Source organism: Dermacentor andersoni, chromosome 7 (genome assembly GCF_023375885.2).
Source record: "Dermacentor andersoni chromosome 7, qqDerAnde1_hic_scaffold, whole genome shotgun sequence".
In the NCBI taxonomy this organism is placed as follows: Eukaryota; Metazoa; Arthropoda; class Arachnida; order Ixodida; family Ixodidae; genus Dermacentor; species Dermacentor andersoni.
Window position 1 is genome coordinate 156,749,985 of NC_092820.1, and position 25,660 is coordinate 156,775,644.

The following is a 25,660-nucleotide window of genomic DNA, read 5'->3' on the forward strand; positions in this document are numbered from 1 at the left end:
AGACCAGTTTCAGAAATTTTTCAAGGAAATACATTGGCAGTACAGTTACTTTTGCATTTGAATTCATAAAACAGTGTTTTGTTGAAAAAGTAAGCGGAATGACCGTGCATTTTAAACGCACATTTGATGCCGAATATCTGGGGAAATGGTGTCATTCACAGAGTTCTTTTCAAGTAGATATGCCTTGCAGTCTCACCAGCTGTAATTTATGAATTACAATGTGTGCAATAAGGTAATTAGTTAAAAATTTAATTCCTGACTTTTCTGTTCATTAGTCGATTATGCAGTTCAATTTATTGTGCATGTTTGCCTTTTCGAGTGGACCGGCTCAAGGACTAGAATTGCACTACCTGCCACAGGCGATTTTTAAGTATTATTTAGCCTTTGCAGAAACACCTGGTATATTGAGTGTGCTTCATGTGCAGGCAGAAGCAGTATGATTCACAGGTCTCATTGGGAAACAGTACCACCTACTACAATTAGCTTGCTGCCATGGGTTTTCAACACTCATGCTATCTCATTGTAGCTGTGCAATTATACACACCAACTTCCACCATCTCAGTAGCGTCATGTGGGGAAGCCAAATCCCAGACGACACAAGAGCCAGGCGGCGAAGACAAGCATTAGGGGACAAGATAGTGCCTAGAATTCCCAACACGTGGTTCTCGTACTGTAGAATCAACAAGACAGCCAGGGCTAGCCATGCTGGTGTGCCAGAAATTGCTACACGTTACCATTGCATTTACAAGTAAACAATCATACAGTTCCACTAGGCAAATGATGTGAGGAAACAAAGGAACACATGTTCTACTCTTGCTGCAGGTCGTGAGGTGCTTAAAATGCAGCAGGTTCATCAGGCCATGCTCTTGTTTTAGACACTCTCAACTGACCTATAAAGACAGTGTGTCCAACCGAGTCTGTCTCTCTTTCAAGCTATATTCGCTCCAGCGGAAATTGAGACATATCAATTGCATACATCATCGTTATATCATCATTTCAGCATAAATGTCTTGTGATATATTGACATTCTGGTACCACCATATATATTGATATTGTAGTCTTGTGATATATTGATATATGATCATATTTTGGCACCATGATATCGTGGTGCAACGACAGCCTGTTTTGAACTCAAATGTTCTTGTACATTTGTGGTCTGGACAGTTCAAAATTCATGCAGTTAACACCTTCTCACATGAATTGCTGGTGAAATGGTATAACTGTTTAAAACAGGGCTGTGCAATATATGACCCACAAACTGGATGTGACCCACAGGCAGATCTTTAGCAGCCTACGCAATATGGTGTGCTGGAGCTACAATCAGTGTGTCGCAATATGAGAAAAATTATTTTTTTCACCGCACACAATATATACATGCCATGAACTGTTGGTGGCCTCAAACACAAGCAAACAGATGTGGGGGTGTGGAATCTTCCTTTCGAAACAAATATCCAAGAAGGGCGCAGGACCTCCGAACATATTCGTCAAGCTACATCTAATTGCAAGACTACAGTACTGGGGCAGCATTCGTAATTAAATAGAATGCGTGCTTTCCCAGCATATTGAATGATTGCAGGTGGTAGTGCCTGCAAACCAATGCTTTTGATTGGCGAGATTACCTTACTTTTCAACCTTGGCAAATGTTTGCTCACAGAGCAACACATCTGGAGTGTAAGTGTCAATCAAGATCATTTGTATATAGTAACATTTGCGCAAGCAACATCATTTGAGGCTTTGTACGAGCCCGATAAAAACAGCATGCCATTCTTCATTGACACAATTTAGAAATCCATCTCATGCTTAAAAACTTAAATGTAAATGGTGTTTTTTTTAAGTGAAGCTTTCTATGCCCCCACCCCCCTCTGGGTTCTCTCTTCGGTAGCGTCTATGTGTGTGAGCAGACATTATGTTTGGTGTCCCTGAACAAGAGCAGTCTTCTTTCTTCAATAACTGACGTGATGTTACAACACATGCAGAGGACAGCAACAAGTGCAATGACGCCAAACACAGACTGCCTTTCCGCAAGCAAAAGTTGCAATGTTAATTGTCACTGAAGTATGTATGGCAAGAAAAGTTGGTTTTGGCCCTCACTGATTTTTTATCGTGTAGCCCTAGTTTAAAGGGACGTACAATTAAGTAGCTGGCCATGAAGAAGATCATGCTCGGAATGTATAGCGAAAACAAAATCTTTTGCATGACTACTGCAGAAGTTAACCAGAGGAAATGGCCTTTATGTAAATCTGTTGATGTGCCCATGCTTCCATGTGCTTCAAGTATGAACATGCAGGAACAGCTCATGGGTGAGCAACATCACCAGTGGTGAGGCCTTGCAAAGAAGCAGTGGCAAGTATAAATATGTAAAGTTTCTTTCTCCAGCACAATATGTACTGGTATATGCTCCATGTAACCTTGTGTATGTGCTTGTGTACATATCAGGCTTGCAAAAACGTGCAGGCAGCTGTAATCCACTGTGCAAGACCTATAAGAGCTGAAACTTGGGTGAGTTTTTGAGAGTGCATACTTGACTTGAAGCGCAAGAAAACATGAGGACAAATGAAAGGAAGACCAGACAGGCCGAGCACTATAGCGCTCATCCTGTCTGGTCTTCCTCCCCATATTTTATTGCGCTTAAAGTATGCAGTCTGGTGAGGCTCAGAGATTATTATTTTTTGTCACTTGTTATCGCTAGAATTTGTCAAAGTGTAAACTATAGGTTCAGCGACTCATATTTGTATATAATATGGTAAGGATGAGATATTTTACCTGCAAGCAAATGATTCTGTATTATGAGAAGTATATAACCATGCTTCATAGTAAAGTTGACTGTATGTGAACGGTAGTCATTGCAGAATCCCGCGACTGAATTTTCTCGGCGCTCGTTAGATGCTACGACCGTTTGCTCTGTCGACAACACGGCGCACCTTTAAGTGGTCCACTTAACGACAGGTGCGTGTACGCCGGGAGCTGCGATAGGGTTTCTGGTAGAGCTAACGCCGGGCCATCGCCCGCTCGTACTCGAATGACCGGTGATAAGAAGCACGCTGCATGTGTTCCGTGATGCCTCTCACTAAAAGCGTGCAGTGTGGGTCGAACCGCCAAACCCGCAAGGCCAGCCTCACGCGCTGAGGGGTCGTATGCCAGTTATTCGCGATAGGCGGTGACCACGATAAGCCGCTGCCCAATAATAATGCGATTTTATGCAATGTGAGGCTGCCCACCGATCGACTCACTACAGGTGCTACAGGCGGCTCAACATCATGTCTGCAGAGATGCACCGTTTTCGCTCCGCGGATTTAAAGAGGTTGTTTCCGCTTAGTTCCCTAGATCTCGGACTCTTGCGGGGCGACCACGTGCGGTACTTATTTTAGCATTTTGCCGTTACTTCACGCCGTTGGCTCGAAAAAAGCATCTCGCCATGTTGTAAATGGCAATGCGCAGTTGCAACGGCCGTCGTAGATGTGTACTACATTTAGTGATTTAGTTGCTTTAACAGGTTATATGCATTCGTTGCGCGTAGCCTAGTCGGCTAGGGAACTTTTGGCGCTGACGATTGCATCAGACGCCGGGTGTGCTCTCATTCGCGTCTCGCTGCTGCTGCTGCTCTCCCCCCCATCTCTCCGCCTATCCGCCCGCAAATCCGTGGGTTGTCTCCGTGGCCCTCGTAGACGGCTGTAGACCTCGACTGGTTCAGGGCGGCCACCGGCTGGCTTCAAAGCGAGGTCGTACTTAAACAAGCTTAAAGATCTACCTGCCGTGGTGAGTGCGCCACACATTTCCGCGCTTTAGCTTTTTCTTTGGAGCTAAAGATGGTACCAGTGATGTTACCAAACCGTTATAATTACGACGATCGAGCCGTAGATGTTAGGACTTGCCCCTGAAGTTCTCCGAGCTTCCACACGCCCGTGCTCGCGCATATATGTTTGTTCCGAACGCTTCTGTCGCATGCAAATTTCGTAAGCGCAAACTTCATTGGAGTATACGCAAAGCTAAGACCAAATAAGGTCTACGCCCTTGGAATGCATTGAGGTATGCCGGGTTCAACCGATGGCTTGACTGAAATGTTACATTTATATTAAAAAGAATGACTATATCAGCTAAAAGAGCTCCACTTGCAGTGTAATCTTCCACTTTAGGTTTTCTTTCTTGCCCGTATGCCTCGCTAGAGAGCCATCCAGTTGGGCAATATGTGCCGTCTCGTGACTGGGTGCTGCAATGCTTCTCTTTTCTTTTTCTTTTTTTCGTCTCTTTGCGCGTGCCGACTTTGACGTCGGTTGAATTGGCGTCGAATTGACCCTGTAAAACGGAGAACAGCTGCGTAGTACCTTTGCACTCCCGCACTGTAGCATTAAAAAAACGCAGACGGGACCAATATTTTAAACCTATTCAGATATAACATGCATTTCATAGATTGAGTGAGTTGGAAATTGAGCATGTCATTCCTTCAGTATTTAATTTTGTTTGCTGGTGAGAATGTTAGTGAGGTTGGTTGATATCTGTATCGTTGGCCCTTGTACCCACGTATGTGGCACTTGTGTAGCTGTAGAAACTTGCAGCATTCAGCTACTGAACTACCTGATCAAACGTTTCCAGATGGTGCCAGATAAATTTTGTATAGTCATGTGGTTCCACAGAGAATCTACTGAGTTAGGAAAGCTGCAATCGGAGAAAGAAAATTGGGAATTTTGAGCGCATGCTTGTATAAAGCGGTAACATTAGGTTTGGCTAAGATATGGTTATTTTGTTTGAGCACTGTATTTATGTAAATGTGACCAGCATTTGTATAAGCACCCAACGACATGGATTACAAACATCTTAGGCCGTAGTGCACCTTTCAGATTTCTACACAAAAAATAACTTGCATTCTTGTTCAATGTATGTTCTTTACTGAAAGCTAAAGGAATTATTAGTAGACAGCACAAATATTCCTGTGTGCCACGTAACATCACCATTACTGTACACCAGTAGAAAATTGTTAAATGGATGGTACTCTTCCCCATCTGCGATTAGAAATTCTGCACAGATGGGCACAGTTACTCTTCTATCTCATACTGAAAGGCAATAGTACGGCAGCTAATCAGCCAATCCAACAGATGTCGGGACAGGGCATTTGTAGCTTGGGAATGCAGGAATAAGATTCTTAAGTTCTCACCAGACAGCTAATTCACATGCACATTGCAGGCGAGTTTAGCATATATGTGTACACCATTACCTATAGTGCAAGCCATTCTGGTCAGTAAAGGTGTAAAATTTAAAAGACAAAAGTATTTAATGTGTAGCGTTATGACTTCGTGTTCATATGACTTTTCTCTCCCAACATTTGCAATGAACCATTGTGACAACTTTCCAACAGAGCAACATACCAGGCTAGTTGGTGCTTTACCATCCTGAGTGCATTATGCCTGTATGTATTTGTTTCTTGTCTATTATGGTTGCATTATTTGTAACGAAAAATAGCTACTGAGCAGCTTTGTGCTATGTCAGTTGCGCCATTTGTGAATCCTAGACGTCTTTGTGATCTGACCTTGAAATTCACAAATCCAAAGGAAAATGAAGTCGCTCGCTAGCTGCCAAGTCAAAATTTGAAAAAGATTGTGCTTCACCTGTTGTGAAAATTATCTTCTTCTTTCCCGCAGTAAGTGCTGAATTGCTAGCTGAGGAAATTTGCGTGAAAAAGCAGACATCATGGAAACAGTTGAAAACGAGAACTATAAACCGCCCCACGCCAACGAGGATGGCCTCGAGAGGGACGAAGCGGTCACCGAAAAGCTGGTGGCCCAAGGGGATGGCACCAAGATCACCTTCACCAACAGCAAGGCTGATGGAAAGGACCGAAATGGCGATGCCAAGATTGACATTCAAGGTGTTGAGGTATGAACAACTTTGTCAGCCTGCAAGATCGTGACTCATTTGCATCATACGATCACTCCCACATCATACATTAATTTCTTTTGCTGGGAGGCCAAATGAGACCCAGTGACTGTTTGCAGCTGTTGCTTTATATATGTGTGTACTGGACAAATGAGACTGCTGTCAGTAAATTTAAAATTAGGTTTATAGTTGTTTCCAGCATACTTGACGAGAGTTGAAGCATGTGGTAAAATATGTGTTGCCACAGCATTTGAAGCTTAAGCAACCTAAGCCTCAATTGAAGCTGAAATCATAGTGTGTGCTGCTGCCAGACCTAAATTACGCAGGTCAATGTGCAACTGTAGTAGAACTTTGTGTGATGGAGCCCATGTTATGCAACCTGTATTAGGTTCAGATATTACAGAAGACTTTATTTAGTGACCAAGGATATAATTATAGTATACTATGTGCACTTGCTTTCTCTGTTTTTAATGTTCTGCATATTCACATACAAAAAACGTTTCTATATGTATCTGTGCACAGTACACCCCTTATGCAATAGTACTGCGACACTTAAGCCTGTGAGGTATCCTAAATTAAAAACATGCCATCGTCTTTTCAGCTTGTAAAGTTTTCAAGATCTCACAAAATGTGCCTCTGAGCTGTGTAGTCAGGCTCTTTCTGTTTATCCTCAACTCTAGCACTACAGGACGAGAAGGCTTGCTGTTACAATAGACGTCTGTTAATTCGACCCTGACGTGACTGACGAAATTAAATTGATCTAATTATCTGGCAGGTTGAATTAAGCAAGGTCCAGGAAAAAAACCCAAACACACTGCTGATTCATTTGGCAGTATTTGCGCGATTTTAACATGCCTTCAAATAAAATGCCAGTACACATGCCTTATATATGTTGAAACTAGAAAACAACGTTCTAAATGACATTATAGCAACTAAACAAAGTATAAATCTAATGTGCACCCTATATTTTAGTAAGAAAAGTGGGCAAGGGTGTAATGTCAGCTGCAAAATGGGGCCAGTCTCCTAAAGTCAGCTTCACCGCAATACCTAAATTTTATGCGGTAAAGCATACAAATGCCGTGACGGCAATTTTGGTTTCATATCAGAATGCCAGTTTCGGCTCACTTTTCCTCGGGAAAAAAGAAGGCTGTGCATTGAAATTGGCTAAATACCTTAATCAGACATTGTGAGCTACAGTTATTGCTAGAAAATCTGCTTAGGGCAGGCCGAAAATAGGCACTTTTGATGGGAGATATGTGTTCAAAGCATTGACTGTCCCCTGCGCACCGCTGACGCAGAAGCTGCCACTAAAGGGATCACTATTAAGGTCACCATAGGGGTCTGACGCGTGTGTGCTGACTGGTCAAGTTCAAATTTTCTGGCGAATGCCTATTTAGGATTGAAATAACAAAAGTTTAGGCCCGTAGAAGTGCATGGTCACTGGCCGGGACCTTTAAATGAAAGATCAATTTAACTGGAGTTGAAATAATGGAAGTCCACTGTGTAAGCTTTGAGAGATGAGCAAGGCCTCAACTCTTTCAAGCACAGAAACTTGCTTCCATAATAAATCCCAATATTATTGCAAACTCAGTGAGAGACTGCAAGAAGCCCTCCTCGAGTAAAGATGACATTTTTCATCAGGAGCAATGGAGATATGAGATGGCAAACATATGTAGCCATTTTGCTGAAACTCCACGAACAGTTTTCATGTTCCCTCAAAGAGGGAGCAACACTAAGTTCTGCGCACTCTTAGCGTCTTTCACACCACCTTCACATCAGGGATGCAAGAGACAGTCTGCAGCTTTTGTCGAGCTAACAAGAAATGTGCTTGTACAGGCATCAGGGCAGAGCCATAAGGTCAGTGCTGCCCAGAAATACATGCAGTAAGCCTTGAGATTACTGTTAAGACTTAAGTAATGAAGACGACCGTTAGGGCAAAGGGGTGGCGATTTCAGCTAGCCACCATGCATGAAAGAGTAACCCCTTTATTCTCAAACGATTCTCGATTCGACCCCATTCTTCCACTCCATCTAGTTATGCACAGCATCGCCATTTGACTGATTAAGATGCTACGCTTCTCATTAGATGGGTGTCCAAAACATGGTCGACCGTGACATACTTCAGACTCCAGGAACCTCTTTTGCCACTTGCAGTAGGCAATAGCATGGCGTTCAAGATTGGCTTTCATAGCACCAAGGTGGCCGTCGCGGGGGTGGGATTTGAAGACTACACTACATATTGCCCCAGAATGTCAATGAAGTGTAGTGTTCAGTTCTGTCGAGGGGCGGGCGCTGCAATCCACTCTCGTAGGTGGAGCTGGAGTATCGAGTGAACGAACATTCTGGAATGGAGGGGTTAGAATTCCCATCACATTGGCCAACAGTTTTGCTTTCAAGCATAATACCTTCCGGAGAGGTTGACGCATACTTTGTCCTGTGTCTTTCTCTTCCCACTTGCAGAGCCAGTTTGTAGGCCTGAGCAAGGAGGAGCTCATGAAGTACGCCAACGACCCGTTCTGGGTGCGGCTGCGCATGACCATGTTTGTGCTCTTCTGGGTCCTCTGGCTGGCCATGCTGGTGGGTGCCGTCGCCATCATTGTGCTGACACCGCGGTGTGCTCCACCACCACGCTTGGCGTGGTGGCAGAGCTCGCCTGTCTACAATGTGGAAGTGGGCTCCTATGCCGATGACGACAATGATGGTCGCGGAGATATCGCGGGTGAGTTGGCTGGATCGGGGTTTTGCAGCGTGCACACACTGCCTCTTAGACAGCACGCAGGAGCATATCGTAAATCTCTCGCAGAAACACCATATGCCCTGAAGGTGCAACATACAGGTGTAGTATGTAGTAGACAAGGTAGTTGGCGCAACATCTGTTACAGGTAGGAGCAGTTTTTCTGTGATAAGCAAGCTCTGCTCTTGGGTGGTGCATGTATAGGTAACTGTTCATACTAAACACGATATTTTCCTTGCTACTACGAGATTGCAGCAACTTCAGAGCTTACTGAGAGAACTCAGAAACCAGATGTGATCAATCAACTCGCATTTGAAAACTGGTACAGGGAAGCGGAGTTTACTCTGCAGTAGTTCTGGAATAATGCACACAAAGACTGGGGTAAAGACTTCCCTTACAACTGCATTACATAACATAGTTACATTTACATGACTCTTGGACAGCCTCAATTGTAGCGCACACTCAGCTCTCGTGACTGGAGAAGATAATGTGGCACCTAATTCGTAGCACAGCCGTTGGCTGAAATTGATTCATCATTTCTGCTAACACTGATCACACTTGCACTCTGTACTGAACACACAGTGCATTGCTGGCCTTTCGTTAACATCGTTGAGATGTGGAAACTTAGCAAGAAATTAATCCAACCTTCGAAAGCTAACGTTGCAACACATGTAATGCAAATAAATCTTACGAATTTATCTTTGAGAATGCAAGCAGTGATGCAGTGGTACAGCAAAGACCGAGTACCATTGTGTAAATTTTGTGATAATGCAGTGTTTTCTATTGCAGTCTTGGCCTTGGCAAGTTATTCTTATGCATGCCACTTTTAGTCAATTTCTTCTTTAAAGAAGCCCATGCTATAATTTATGTGATTAAAATATTATCTGACCAGGACACACAATAAATATAATAACCTTTTTTTTTTTTTAGGTTTGGGAACAGCTTCGTGTAGGAGCTCTGTGAAAGTTTTGGTGGCCGTCCTGCCTTTATTGAAGTGCGTTGAGTGTGAAGAATGGTGTTTGAAAATTCTAGCATGTAAATTCACTTCTATGTTCACTAATAGAAACAGCATTGCCCTCAAAGGGACAGATAGCATATGCAAATAATGATTGCTGGTAATGGTAGGCAATTCCTGTTTTACTAAGTTTGAAATTAGAACTCAAACCTCTGTCCATGGCAGGAGCAACAGGTTTGCTTAGGTGAATTTTAACAGGAGCCAATTAGAGCTCATTTATGTGTAGTCACACACGCGGGCACTAGTATGAAGGCAGCTGTACAAGATGACTATGTGATGATCACTTGAGCTTCTTGATTTGGCTCGCAGAATAGTCAGATTGTATCTCAGTAGCATGTAAGTCTTGTCCTCAATGAAAAAAATATCTATGTATTGAAATGAATGCTGTAGATTAGATCGAACTGTAGCCTTTAAGTTGCTATTGTCTGGTACGCTCGTACACCGCAGTATTAGAGAGTGATATACTGATTTAATTCTTCTACACTTCAGGACTGACATCCAAGCTGAAGCACATCAAAGAACTTGGAATGGGCACTCTGCTGCTGAGTGATATATTTTCCAAGGATGCAACTGGGGCCACAAAGGACTACCTGGCTGTGGACCCAAGCCTCGGCTCATTAACCGACGTGGAAGCTTTGCTCAATTCTACCAAGGAGAAAGGTCTGTTCAGCAGCTGTTGTTTCCTGTGTCTTTCGTTTCTTCTTTTTTTTTCTATCGCACCTAATTGCTAACAGTTCTAAAGAGTGTGAAGGTAGCAGAAGGGCAACCGGCTGCTCAGGTCCAAACTTGCCTTGCCCATACATTGTCGGCACCATTTTGATGTGGCAACATTCTTATTGCAGAACTCCATGTGGTCTTGGAGATCAACCCTGCCTACACCAGCAGAGACCACCAGTGGTTCCAAGACAGCAGTGAGGGCAAGGAGGGATTCCAGGACATTTTCATTTGGGAGCAGGGCGAAGAGGCTGCGCCACCAGAAGGCGTGGTGAGTTCTGGTTCAAGCCGTTGCTCTCGGTACGCTTGATGTCACCTTTGAATCTTTGAAGAGGGAGTTGCTTCTGGGTGAACAGATGCAAAAGCCTGCAGCACACTGCTGAAGGACTGGAACACATAGTGTTATGCTGTGCCTTCATCATTGGGATCATTCGTTTCACTAATGCAGCTGTCGCCATTAATGCTAATTCGTCTTTGCTGTTGTTGTGTGCCCAGAAGTAGCGACACAACAGGTCTTGCAGCTTTTTGCGAGCATGCTGGCAGAGTGCTGCGAGCCTTTGCTTTTGTGCAATGCTTGTTGCTGTACGTGGGCCTACGCTTCTAAACAAAAAAAAATTTTTTTACACTGGCTTCCTGTGACAGGTGTTGCATGAAATCTGAGGCCTGTCCGACAGTTCTAAACAACGTACATATGGCATTTCATTACACTGGCTTCCTATGACTGTGGTTGCATGAAATCAGAGGCTTGGCAGATGCTTTTAAACAACAAACATTTCCTTACATTGGCTTCCTGTGATGGGTGTTGCATCAAATCGGAGGCCTGGCTGATGCTTCTAAACAACAAACAGTATTTATGCTACTGGCTTCCTGTGACGAATTTTGCATGAAATCGGAGGCTTGCAGCACCTGGCCCGCATGTCCATGAGGTGCCGATAAACTGAGCAATCACTGAGGACATGAGAGCAGAGGTCATATTTTGTAGCTATCCATTTCATTTTGAATTCTTATCATTCACTCTGTTGAATGGCGGATCCCAGCGATAATATCAGTACAGCTTCATTTGAGCTAGTGACGAAGGTTGAAAAGAACAGAAAACTAAATGGAATGTTATACAATGCAGTCTCGGGACGCGGAAAATTCCTTTACTTTGCACGTGCAATAGTTTTTCACAGCCGCAGTATGTACTGAATCCTTCCTCCAAGGACTGCAAGCCATTCGGTCTACTGTTTGACTTTAGTTCTAGTGTAACACAGTCAAACCCCAATATAACGAACACAGGTTCAGCGAATTATTGGATATAATAAAGCAAACTCAAAATGTTTCTCGGTGATATCAATATGTACGAATACATGCTTACAACGAGTGCTATCGGATATAACAATGGCATTTTCGTGTCAGGTGTGGCTTCGCTATAAAAAGGTTAAACTGTAGTACAGGCCTTCAACTGAAGTGCAATTTGCTGTGTTCACAGATCTCTGGAGAATGCAATGTGCGAGGCAGTAGGGGCAGAGTACGGGCACTGCCGCCGATTCGGCAGTGTACAGCCTGCTTGGCATGTTGCCAGGTTCCAGGAGTTTTTAACTCCTACTACCTTAAGCTATCTGCTACCTTGAAACTACCTGCTACCTTAAAAACTCCTGCAAAGCAGGAGTTTTTAAATGTTATCTGCTGCTTTGGACAGGTTGCCAGCGGTATCACGAGCCGCCAGATTTCAGCCTAATCGGCGTGAAATGATCTGTAGATCTTTGTTACGAACCAAATGTGTCCACTTATGAGAAATTTTTTGCTTCATTAAAACAAGATTTTCAAGTGTGTGGGTTTCTATGGGAACTTCCAAGGGCAATTACAATTACTATGTTGTATCCATCAGTTCATGATAATCAGTGTCCTTGTAACAAGGTTTGACTGTATGTCTAGTGGATAGGATAAAGGCAGTGGCTGCTGCCTGGGCAATCATTTTGGCTGATAAGCGGGTGCAACGTTAGCTGAACTACACTGTGTGCCTTTATTGTCTTTGTCTTGCGTATGCACTGGAGATGCTCCTAGCATCCTCTGCATGCGCACAATGTTCAAAGGTTGTTGATTTACAAATGACACATAGGTTACACTAGTGTTTGACGATAGTGTGTTCTAGCGATCCCCAAGTGCTTATGTGCTGTAAATAATCGAAAACTGGTGTAACGCAGATGGCGTCTGGCGATTCCGCGTGGACCTTTGACGCTGGCCGGAAGATGTTCTACCTGCATCAGACTTCCTCTGACACAGCCGATGTCAACTGGAAAAGCCCCAAGACTCTAGAGCTTTTCACCGTAAGTTCAGCGACTGAAGGAACTGGTACATCTTGGCACAACTTGGCGTATCACCAGGGTTACAGTGCGCGCAGAACATAGATAAGATGTACCAGTTTAGCAGCAGTGAACAGATTGTGCACTTTTGCTCATCCATGCACGGTCATCAACGCAACTTGCTTGCTCACTCATGTTGCAGAATTTGCAGAAACTTTAAGATCATGCACCTACATACTTGACCTGGCAAATCTAGTAACTATCACTAGATAGAGGTTGATGTTCCAAGTTACCAATTTGGCCTGTTTCCCGTTTCAATGATGTGAGTTTCGTTCCACATAAACTTGCACACTTTATTTTCCTGGCTGGGTTGTTGCATGTTCACTGCGAATATGAAAGCACTGTGAAAGGCAAAGTTGCAATCAGAGATATTGCTCAGTCTCTCCTTTCGCAGTTGCAATGGCGCAGTGCTGATGTACAGAAATTTGCCGAATAATTTTTAATCTGGCAGTAGGCACATTTGAATGGGGCAGGACGAAGGTTTCCTATGTATCATATCAGTATAGTTAGGCAGACAGTGAAACTTTTAATAAAGTTTGCCGTGCTTTGAGATTCTTTTGGACTTGCTTAAAAACCCTAGGTGAGTGAAGTTGATCTGGAGCTCCCCTGCCCTGTGATCACTCAGAACAATCCCATAGCCTGGAATAGTAGTCCATTTGGCGATAGTTATTTTTGTGATCCTTCTTGCTGTACAAATTTATAATACCAGGGCATCTCCAATGCTACTTTTGTTGTTGTTCCTATGATCAACATATCTTCGTCAACCGTGCAGATAAGAAATGCTACAGTACATCAACATATCTTGGTCAATTGTGCAGATAACAAATGCTACAGTACATGTGAAAGCACACTGCGTTTTGGTTTGTCATTGCAGGGTGTGCTACGCTTCTGGCTTGAACGAGGTGTGAGTGGTTTCCTGGTGACCCACACTTACCTGGACCACCCCTCTGTAAGTTGCGTTATGCAAATTCTTTATGTGTCAAGTTGCATGTCTTTTTGTGGCTGGTTTCATTATTTTTGCTTATTTTCTATTTTGGCAATCGAATTCGATTGGACACAATATAAGACTAGGCCTCCTGCTAGGCGCATTTGCCATTATATTCAGTCATTGTTTGCCATTATACTGAGAGTAACTAACAGCACTTTGCCCTTACTGTATGCATGCAAGAGCTTATTGGTAAGCTGAGTAACAACCTGGTGTCCAAGTTGAAAAATAGTAAGAACAGGGTGTCACAAAGTGTAAAGTGGGGAAAAAACAAACGTTTGCATCTAAGCATGTCGTTACTTTCTTGTCAGTCTCACCGGAGCATTTGTGCTCGGTGAGAGCACAAATGCGGCTCTGCCTTTCTGGCAGAGCTGCAATTTTTTTATTATTATTATTTTTTAATATTCTTTTCTTGGGATGAATATCTGTATCGTTTTACACCTTTGTTTTTAATTTGGGGACGCCATTTGATGACGGCTGTGGTCACTAAGCGGGGCCAGCCATGTCGTCCAAGCTATATGGCACCCCACCGGTTCACTGCTTTCACCGCAATCTGCACTGCATGCGTTGACGCTCGTAACGGCACTATTAAGAGCAGACCTTCTTGCGAGTAGTTTATGAGTGCCTACTGACAGGATACTATCCACGTGGTATGTTCTGAAAATTTGTGAAATTATTTTTACTGCTGAAACTTCAAAATATTCACATTTTAACAAAGTCTTTCACTGCAAGGACAACTTAGTCATATCAATGTTTGGCTCTAGTAGCATCACAGCAGTTCAACAGCCTACTTTGCATTAAGCCCTAAATGGCCACCCTGACATAACATGCTTGAGTAACCGGAAATGTTTTCCTTGGGATGGGGGATTTTTTTGGCTTCCTTTGGGATTCCGAGCTTTTGCCAGAGATCTCTCGGTGTTCGACAGAAATAATATTGCCCCAGTATGTGGAAATTGCAATGGGTGCTTTATTTACAAGTCATTGTGACTGCGAAAGGGGATGCGAGGTCTGATCGTGGCGGTAGTGACTTGCTTCTTGGAGATCCACGAGTATGCGAGGATGTTCGGCGGCCGGTGTCTGTTATAGCGACTTTACAGTAATTAGCACAATGGTCCAGCTTTGTGCCTCTTTAGAGATGCACTAGAAGTGTAGCTTTATAAATCAGAAAAAAAAAAGAATACTTTTGAGCCCCCAGTGTTCTAGTATTGACGAGAGTGGAGAGATGTGCTCACTCTAGGGCATTTGCCTCCTTGTCAGACGACCAAACAAGCCACCCTCGCCACGGAACAAGATGTGCTGAGCATGCTGAAGGAATGGCGGCAGGTTCTCGGCAACTACTCCAGCGCCCACGAGACTGAGCACAGGTGAGCACTGGCTGCACACTACGACGCACATAAGTGCGAAGCCAGGTTGGTTTTATAAAGCTGTCTCGCAGGCTTTCTTTTAAATACTGAAAAAGAGCCGCGCCAATGTTTGTACACCGTAAACAATTAAAATTGAAGTTTTCAAATGCGTTCTAACCTGATGATGAAGTGAACTAGCGCATGAGTGGACACAGGACACGAAAAGGCGACAAGGACAAGCGCAACACCTGGTATTGACATATCTGCTGTGACTGTTGTTATTGAAAAGTTTACTACTAGTTAGAAACTAATATGATAATAAGGCACAAATACTGGAGCCTTCTTTAGAAAGATTGTAATAACATTCAATTGGTTTCATTTGCATAGAATATGTTGTTGTTCTTTAACTTAGTGCATGATAGCTGGAACGCCCTGGGTGTGCGTGCACACACATACGTACATACACACATGCATATGCAGGGTACTAAAATAATTATGGAACCTTCAAGCTGCTACAGTTATGAAACCTAATGTGATCAGTCATCAGTCTGCTCCTGTCACTAGGGTAACTTTCGTGTGCTAATTACCTGCAAAATTAAAGAACCTTCATTTAAAAAAAAAATATTTACGAATTTATGCCCTTAATTTATAAACTAACATCATCTTTTATTACCCTATTAATCTCTACCCTTTTCGCAGACAATTGGTGACTAAGGTAAAAGCAAATGTGCGGGCTCTAAATGAGTGCATGAGAGTAACAGATCCTGGCCTATATATAGAAACGCATGTGTGCTTAAAAAAAAAAGAAAATTAAATAAGCTTCTAACGCCATCATTTAATGAATTCGTCAAACAAGTTTCAACCTCTTTTGTGCAAAGCTCTGTTCCTTCAATCTGTCCAGGGTGCTTGGTGTCCAAGTGGACAAAACAGCATCTGAAGCCTCGCCGTTGTATGGATCGGCCGATGAGCCCGCAGCCGATCTGGTGCTGAGCAAGCCTTTCGAGCGGCTTGTCGACAAGTCCAACGCCACCAGTCTCCGAGTGTTTGTGCAGGGAGCCCTGGATGCGACGCCAGAGGGCATGTGGCCATCATTTGTGGTGAGATTTGTCACGGTGCAGACATTGCGACTGAGCTAGAACTGGTGGGTTGCAGCGATGGCACTATGCTACCAATTACAAATTTTTCTTTGCAAACTCCGCATGGTCTGTGGCCTTTGCTTGGCCTCATTGGCTTTGTGCCACAAGATTAATAACGGGGTTTGGACTATTTAATATTGTCACGTGGTGGTGACATTGAAGAACACAGTAGCAGTACTGTGAACAACAAAACTAACTTTTATTGGGCAAACCTGAGCCCACAAAACAGGCTACAATTATAGCACAACGATAGCAGTGAACACGGTCGGCGATCGTCGAAAATCTGATCAGCGGGTCAAGTGTGTCGGCTTTTATAGATCATTCGTCGAAAGTTCCAGATGTGGGTCCCAGTAATCGCTGGAACCCGCATGCCTTCCACAAAGTTCTACACCATTCGCGTCGCACATACATCCAATCAGATTACGCAAGTTTCGGCGACAACAGACAGCGGATGGAACCATCTATAACATTCCAGAAGCTTCCGACACATGCAAGCATGTCCTGCACTATGTGATAACATTTGTTAGGCGGTGAAACGTGTCACCCGATAAAGACAAGTACACGTGACAATATAAGCAAGTAGCACAGTTACTCAGTACTAATGTGCGGCCAATTTTTCGTGCCTAGAAATGAAAAATGCAATGCCACTGATCGCAACGCATACCGCAATTTTCATGCTTAGTAAAATGCTAGCAACTACGCCTTTGCTTGCTCCCTCACCAGAGAAATAGTGATGTGTTTTTGCATGGAAAAAGAAAATTTAGAACTATGAGGTTGCTGAAAGTGCGATTTGGATGCCAGCTGTAGGTGGTGTTCAATGATGGCAAACTTCCAGCACTTGCTGCAATTTTTAGAACCTGCAGTACGGTGTAGCATGACCTTTGAGATCGGAAAGCGGGATTCAAGATTGGGGGGTTGGGATTTGGGCACCTCCTATTGCAGTATTGGCTTCGCGCTTGGTTTTAACAGTGACGATACGTACTGTATCTTAGGGAATTTTTCTGAGAAAAAAAACAAGTGTGTGTCACAACCAAGTAAATATGATAATTATTGACTAAGGCCCATGTTTGTTTTTGTGAATGTAGTATATAAACCAAAAGGTGCCCAAATTTCAGAAGCATTTTGCTTGGATGCTTTGTGAAATCAGACTTGAGTGGGTATAGTTAAAAAGTATCGTTTGATGATTGCAAGCCTTACCTGCAGGCGCACGGTTGGGTAGAGCAAAACAGGACAGCGACATGCCAGAATTGCATTGTGCTTTTGGGGTCACATGTCATATTCCCGGCAACAGTGTGAGGCTGCAACTCTTCCAAAACTTTAAAATTTAGCTGACTCTTCCATGCGACTGCTGGAGGGCAGGTGGTAGCGCCTCAAATATTTTAAGAATTCGCAAGCTGCTCTTGTTACAGTGCTGTTTGAAGACATGCCTGTCGTCATTCTTGCAAAATAACTGAGCTGAATCGATTTATGTCGACTTCTGGTGAAAATCCAACTCTGCAGACACATCTGGTATCAACAGCTAATGTGGAGCAGTTTACTGCGATTGCTGGTGATGAATGCCTTAGTGTGTACAAGTGCACCAAATACAACAGGCCTTACTTCAATTATTTTGTGTTGATTTCTTCTCATGACAGAAACAGAAAGTGCCTAGAAGACAAAATGCACAAAACAAGTGTCTGCCAAGCTTGGCATAAAGTAAACACATGTGATTTGAATCGCTGACTTTAAGCTATTCAACATTGCGAGCCAGCAGGGCCATGAGATGCGTTACCAGTTCTTTCATCTGCAAGAGAACAGAGCGAAGCGATGAACGTGGTCTACAGCATAATAAATGTTAAATGTACATGCTAATACAGTTAGCTGAGGCCATTCGGTGCTTGCATTCCGTCTGTGCAGCTGGGCAGTTTCAGTTCTGCCCGCCTCGTGGAGCGTGCCGGCGTGCTTCTGGATGGCCTGCACATGGTGGCGGCCCTGGTGCAAGGCACGCCTGTCTTCTACAACGGCGATGAAGTTGGACAAGAATGCAGCGTAAGTTGTTCAGGCGACTGGCGGGGGCTTGGTAGCGACTCTGTGGGCGGCACATACGAGGCACAACAAACGCAGATGTGTCGGCTATCCCAGGCACGCTTGTAGAAGCGACGGTAGAACTTGGAGAAAAGGGTGGTAAAAGTAACAAACAGTACAAGAAAAGGCTAATCCAGCATCAGGCAAAGGACTAATCCAGGTGTTGCAGCGGCGAGAAGTTTGGTTCAACGACTACGAGTGCAAGATCCGTGGTAGTCTTTGAAACGCCTGAATGTGAAACTACCGTTTTCAAGGCCTTGAATGCAATTAATTTTGAGAGGGTCTTAAAACTAAGCTTAAAGAATTTTATTTGTGCACCTGACCGCAAGGTTTATGCAAGCCAAGAGCCTAGCCAATCCAATCTGCTTTGCATCTTTGTGGTAGGAAGCCATCTCGTTTGTGGTAGCTGGTGATGGCTTGCGAGAAAGGCTTGGCGAGCATGCTTTTTCTTTTCATTTCGTGTAGAATAATAAATTTTAAAAGAAACATTTCTTTGTTTAATACAGCATTTTATGTTCAAGCTGTCCGTACCTATAATGCTTTAATCCTTGAAACTGCTTTGTCCGTTGAATTTTTCCGTAAAGCTGCTACAAACCTTGTAAGTCAGATGAACTTACTTTGTGTACACGAAACAATGCTAAAAAAAAACTTGCAGCCTCCTATATTATTATTATTATTATTATTATTATTATTATTATTATTATTATTATTATTATTATTATTATTATTATTACTATTATTATTGATGCATGCAGCTGTGGGGCTGCCAGCATGATTCTTAATCAATGCTGGAAAACTCATATTTATACCTGACAAATGTGTTCTGATCTCAAGTTCTTGGTAAAAGTGAAATTAGTTCACTTGAGTGATCCTATGCATCACATTGGCTACCTTGCCGATGCTTAGGTATTGTTTCAACTGAGCCTTTGTTCTGAAATCTTATGTGGACGATGCTCCCCGTCGTATTTTGCTTCCAACAGGCAAAACCGTGTCCGATGCCATGGTCTGAGGAAGCAGCAGCCACTCCTGGCATCAGTGTGGAGGTAAGAACCGCAGAGGTCATTACCGTCCGTGAAGAGCTGTTTTTCCTTACACTGAAGCATCACCTGTGCATAATTTATATTCAGTTGAGTCTCGATGTAGTCACCTATCGGACGTAATAGACCAGAGAAATCAGTGAGGCATAGCGCACATAAAGAATGGGATGACATGTGTGAGCCAGCCCTCCATATCATTGCATGACAAACAGGTATCCTTTCAAGATAACAAAGGATAGCAAGAAGTCCATGCTTATCATTTTTTTCCTGCAAATGCTCTTTATTGGGCTCTGGTGCCTTTGTAATGCTACCTATGCCCCTCCCTCTTCAAGAACTTGTGCACAATAAGAGTGTACATCCAGTATTGTTGTTTTCCTTAACCCTTCCCTTCAAAATAAACATTCAGTTGATAGTCAGCGCTCGTGTTCTGTGGTCTGCCTTCAGTCTTTGTGTAATTTTTGGGCTGAATAGTTAAACAAAGGTAATTTTGGGGGGGGAAAGCATGTATGCTTATAATGAACATCGGATGTAACGAAACTATTTCTACGTTGAACGCAGATCTATTGTAATGAAGTTTTACTGTCTTATGAAAAGGAAAAGAAAATATACTTTTTGTGATAACTTAGGTAGCATTTGCGGTGGCATCGCTTTTCTTCTTTGATCGTCTTTATTTGGTGGTAGCTCAACTAAACGGACACAAATTCATAGTTACTGGTTAGCGTGCATTACCATTTAGTTTTTATATATGTCACATTTCCGTTAGATATCTACCAGCAGGATTTCACTGTATAACAGGATGTTATGATAGATTGTCCCACTGATCAGCTAAAAATATTATGCAAGTTGTGCATGATTCATCATGATAGCTGTTTGGGATGGCTGAAGTACTCGGCATCAGTATATGTGCCTTTCAAAAATTCAATCGGCTTGTGAGACGTAGTATCAGTGTGCACACTGCAGTCTGGGCACATGTCTGCATAGCATAGAAGCTAGCATTATTAACGCTAAAAATTTACACATGAGAACATGTACAGTACTCGGTGATTGAAACGTGATACTTGGGCCGCATGGTAGCCATTATTTTTTATTTTATTTCTTTAACGATTAATATTATTTTCTTCTTTTTTTGTTTCATTTACTGAGCACTGTACCTGTACCTATCAAATTTCACACTAAATTTTGCATCAATGAATCTTACCTAATTGCGTTTAGCCTTTGTCACCAGGGGCCTAACTGCGATCGCATTGTGGCTAACAAAGATGTTATGCCAAGCTTGAATTGCGCACTCTGCAGCAGGTCAGTGAGCCCCCATGTCGGAAATGCCTCCACATAATCTAATCTTGGCGCATGCTCGGCCCACAGTTCGGCCCACAGTTCCGCAGCTACCGGTTGTTCGTGGAGGCTTCGACTGTGGTGGAGCCTAAAGCAGTTAACTACTCTGGTGCTACAGTGAAGCCTGATAACAGTTGAACTGGATTGTTTAACACCTGAGTAATAGAAGGGCAAAACAAGCTGTAGCCATGTGCTCAAGCTGTCTTCTCGTGCGCTTATGTTCACTAGATTACTTTTGCTCTGTACTTGCTTGTCTACCTCATCTAATTGCACAGAATGAGACTTGGGAAAACTCATTGTCTACAAAAGTGATTACACTATAGCCAGCAACTGCTTATGTTAATATAACTTCTCATTTCCTGTCTTCATTTATTCTGTAATTCTTTTGTGCAAATAAAGGAAATAAGTATTTTTGCCTTCGACATGGCCGTCGTCAGCCTTGACCAGGTCTGATGGGGTTAGAATGCAAAAATGGATGTGTACTGAGCTTTCAGTGTACGTTAGGTGACCCCAGGTGGACATCATTGGCCTACAGCCCTCCGGTGTGGTATGCATCTTTGGATTAGAGTGAATTGGCAGGGGGTGGGTGCCCCTTCGTTCGTTTGCATTTGTTCCTTGTTCCTTCATGGCGCACCAACTAGCTGAAAGCTGTGACAACTTTCGGTCTGCTCAGTTTGTCATCCCGGACTGCGCAGGAATGTCCAAGACGCGACATACACCAACACTCATTGGCTGAAAGCAACACTTTGAGAAGTCCCCGGCAGTCCAGGCCGCTAAATCGAAAATACATATGCTATCAGTCAGTCAATCTATCGACAGACAGACAGACATTAGTCTTTATTTTTGTCTTATGTGCACAACATTCAGCAAAAAAGGGTGGCAAGAGAAAAAGTTGCACTATTGCAGCTTGATTGTGCTCCTGCCACCCATACAGCAGCATTCGTACAGAAATTCATACACATGCGTTTAGAATTTCAATGTTCAGGTTAACCCATCGCATCTACACATCTTGGAATAACTGTCTTGGAGTGAACCAGCGTAATGTAACAATCCTATTACAGTGCCATTACGTTTCATGCTTCAGTGGTACAAGCAGTGATCACGCCCATGTAATAGTTGATTGGCCAGCCATGGTGAATGGTTAGCAAAGAATACAATTGTGCGATGGGAATCGCTACATTATACCAGCCCTATTGTTACTTTCCAGTGTGGTATCTTGTAGCACGGCTGTTGCTTTACAATCTGGAGCACGTACCTTCGTTATACTAACACCTCTCGCATGCACCACATTAGCTCAGCATGCTTGGTTCTCGGTGTCGAGAGGTCCATGGCGTGTCGTGCGTGTTGCCGCTGAGCATGCTGCCTTGCTTTACAGGCGCAGACGGGCAACAGCTCGCACCTGGAAGTGGTGCGTCATTCGACCGCGCTGCGGGACAAGCTTGCGGTCAGGCTGGGCAGCACAGTGACATCTGTGCTGGGTGCCAACAGCACGGTGTTTGTCATGCTCAGAGTGCGCAAGGGCACGCCGGGCTACATGGCTGTGGTCAACGGAGACCACGAGAAGGTACGACACCCACAGCTGTCCTGACACCAATAGTTTGTGTGACGCAAATGTTTCTAGCATGTCACTTTTGCAGTAGCCTGCAAGATGGACAGGAAGAAGGTTCATGAAACGGAACGTTGCCATCCACCCCCACCTGCTGCACAAACCCTTGCAGCTTCTTGCTATAGTCGGGTGTACGGCAATTTTTCCTTGTCATAAACATTTCTAATGTCTGGAGAACTTGGAAAGGGCCCCCCCAGTGTAGAATTGACTTTAGATCTCCAAGTTGATGGTTTGTAAACTCGGTGTCCGAGTGGCCACTTCCTAAAGTCACTTTCAGTAGCCATTAAGTTACTCTTCAATTGAGCCAATTAAATAGAGCAGAAGTACTTGTCTTGAAAACTCCAAGACCTTTAGATGGCAGCAGTTGCCATGCCTTGGCACATATTTGGTTTTAAAAAAAAGAATGAAGTTATTTACCTCAATAAATGCAGGTGTGCAACATCAAAATGTATAAAATTTGATCAGTAACTTTGCAAACACAGTCATCCTAGCAGTACAAGAAATGTGCTTTTGCTTCTTTCGACCAATTTTAGGGCTCTGTTGCTTTTGGGTGTTCAAAGCTCTTGTTGGTGATACTGGCACCTGCAACAGTTCAGGGAAGAAAGAAATCGCTCAGTTTTCTTCTAGATTCGAAATTAAACTTTTGCAAGGTACTACTTTTGATTCTTGAGAATAGAAGTGATACATTGTTTTCGTTGGGACAGTCCAAGCATTCTTCTGTTCCCCCTGTGCAGGTGACAGTGAACCTTGCTGATGCAAGCAGTCACGTGCCCGAATCCGGGCACATAGAAGTGAGGAGCACCAATTCTAACAAAGTGGTGCAGTCCAAGGTCAAGCTCAACGAGTTCATCTTGGAGCCGCACGAAGCTGTCATTCTGCAGTTTGTGCCGATATTTGAGTAAAGCGAGTAGCTCACTGCTCATCTGTGAGACTCGCCTCAAATATCTAATGTTATGACATAATAATCGGCTAACACCTGGGATTGCACAGTCTGCTGGTCTCTAAATAGTTGGATTGCTATGATAATTAGGGTCCATCAAGGTTCCTTCTTTTTTTTAGATGTCTGCATTCTAATTGGGATGTTTAAAGCTAAGTTTGGCTTTGATTAGATTGCTTATGTTTGTTTCTTAAAACATTTACATGTTTTGTTTTGAAATGTGAAGGTTTCATTAAATGACTCGCCTATCCGAGGGTACCAACTTTGTGAAAGTATGGCTTTCTGGATTGATGATCGGTTGTTTCAAATATCGTCTGTATTCTGAGTGTTTGAACTCGCTAGAATCTTGAGCTGTTGTTACATCTTTGGGCACGTCTTGTTAAAGTAAGCAGGTCACTAAACATTGGAGCTCTCACTTTCAGTGGGGAATGTTCACAAGAAATTTGGTACACTGTCTGAAGGCACTGATAGTGTCGTTTGGGTGGGATGGAACAGTGTTCACATTCCTGAAATATTGGTATGATTGCCAGTGAGAAAAGACTGCAAAAATAATAATTATATTATATAATAACTTTCGCATTCAGTGCGGTATTGCTTATCACTCCTGTGTTCAGCCCCTGTCCTCCCCCCCTTTTTGTACCTTTTTGAATATCTTGCTGCAAAAATGTGCAATTTCTTTATCACATTGCTGTACTTCTATCTACTTATTTATGGGGCCCATATGTCGGCCACAACATTTTGGACATTATGAGCTGGGAGATACGTATGTTGACACAGGTTTGTAAGAAAAATGTGCACAACATTGGATATTACTTGAACATAAGGACCCGGAGGAGAATTTGGACAGAATTATAACTTATGCAATGATGAACAAATTTTGTAATCTGGCATCCTGTCCTTGTTTAGTAATCCATGCATCTTGAAACCACTTGTGACCTGCCAGTCTGTGCTCCTAGTGTGTCAAATGTGCCTAGCACATTTGTGTATGAAAGCAAGAATAAACTTGATTGCAGCATTACACTGTGTGCCTATCTTTCGCAGTTACGCTTCTGGAGTTGCTCTTATGTAGAGACGCCAAGCTTTGCTTCATATTTTGGTGAGAACAAAACAGGTTTACATGCGAAATATAGGAATGTATCTACAATGGCAGTTGATGCATGCGTAATCAGGCAGCCTACTGTGCTGCAACAATTTTCGTTGCCAGCGCATGTCGTACTGTCTGTTCTCTTCACTACAACGCCACTCTCCCAATGCGGCTGCTCCATCCCAGTGCAGGCTATGGAGGAGTGCGTATGGTGAGGGGACGTTGGGCTCGAGTGTGGTGATGCAAATAACATTGCTGCTTGTGTTCAGGGGCAGGGACGGTATGCCGGTTGGAGCGAACTCTTACATAATTTCAGAAAGCTTGCACAAGATCCGTTAGACTCCCAATAACGAGAAAGCAGTTTTTTGTACAAACTGACACAACACAAAGGTGTCGAGAAGAGCAGAAAAGAGACTGGCAAGAAATTGGCATCTTGATGTGAGCGACCAAAATGGCATTGAGATTTTGGTACCTCGCAAGGCAGTGATCATTCCACTGTCCATGTCTCCACACTTGTCGAGACATGGACGACCACTAAATCGCACCAACAGAATTGCTGATGCTTGTGTGATGCATGATTCAGTGCTCGTGTATGAGCACTTGTTCAATGTCTCAACAAGTGCGCTGCCTTTGTAATAATGGCCAACCACCTAGACTACCAATACATATTTCCTGAACATGGCGGAGAGACAGTCGATCGCAAGCAATTTGTCAGACCTGGCTGGCCATGGCGACGGCATCACAGGCGTATGAAGGGGCAGTTGCAAAGGGGGGCAAGGAGTGGGTGTGGCTGGCCCCCCTTTATGTTTCCTCCTGCACTCCAGTCACCCTCTTCCTGCCACCACAGAGTGCCAAGCGATGAAGTGCTCTCCTATCCCCAATTAAAGTAGAGGAACATGATTTGGGGTGAGCTGGAGTATGTTACATGACTTGTCAGCACAAGAGCTTGACAAAGACGAAAAAGAAGAGACGATCGCAGGTGCTGTCTAGGCGATGTCCTTGTCCAGTTGTTAAGGGAAGTAATGTCTCCCAAAGGGGAAAGTAGGGTCGTGGTCAAATGGCTGTGGCAGCATTGTGCCTCATAGTTCAAATAAAGACCCTGCCATGTGTGCAGATGTACTGTCTGTGCGATATTCATTCTGGCAGTGGCAGGAGGGGAGCTTGAAAGGCAACCTATATGTAGTATTGAGGAAACTGGGGGTGCGCGTGCCCGGTGTGTCACCCCGTGGCTACGACACTGCTGTCTGGCATCGCTGTCTGTGAGTGAAGGGAAGTGAAGATGAACAAGAAGAAAGGGGGTTAACCGAGGGGCGCGATTTTTATTAATCATATCATGAGAAGCCAACGAAGACACCATGGAAAACATAGGAGGAATTGTACTTAATAATTGAATTGACAAAATGCTAAATTAGTGGCAGTGAAAGTGGATTAAGAAACAACTTGCCGCAGGTGGGGAACGAT

At 43.6% G+C, this 25,660-nt stretch overlaps 1 protein-coding gene across 1 annotated transcript; it reads left to right on the forward strand.

The window, feature by feature from the left end:
* The first annotated feature begins 3,592 nt into the window (after positions 1–3,592).
* Positions 3,593–24,133, forward strand: LOC126533491 (amino acid transporter heavy chain SLC3A1-like). The gene is made up of 13 exons (XM_050180662.2): positions 3,593–3,756; positions 5,634–5,868; positions 8,328–8,586; positions 10,106–10,276; positions 10,459–10,601; positions 12,517–12,639; positions 13,550–13,624; positions 14,918–15,024; positions 15,905–16,100; positions 18,036–18,167; positions 19,184–19,246; positions 21,948–22,136; positions 22,913–24,133. The coding sequence occupies exons 2-13, from the start codon at positions 5,683–5,685 to the stop codon at positions 23,078–23,080; spliced, it is 1,812 nt and encodes a 603-aa protein (XP_050036619.1). The 5' UTR covers positions 3,593–3,756; positions 5,634–5,682; the 3' UTR covers positions 23,081–24,133.
* The last annotated feature ends 1,527 nt before the right edge of the window (positions 24,134–25,660 follow it).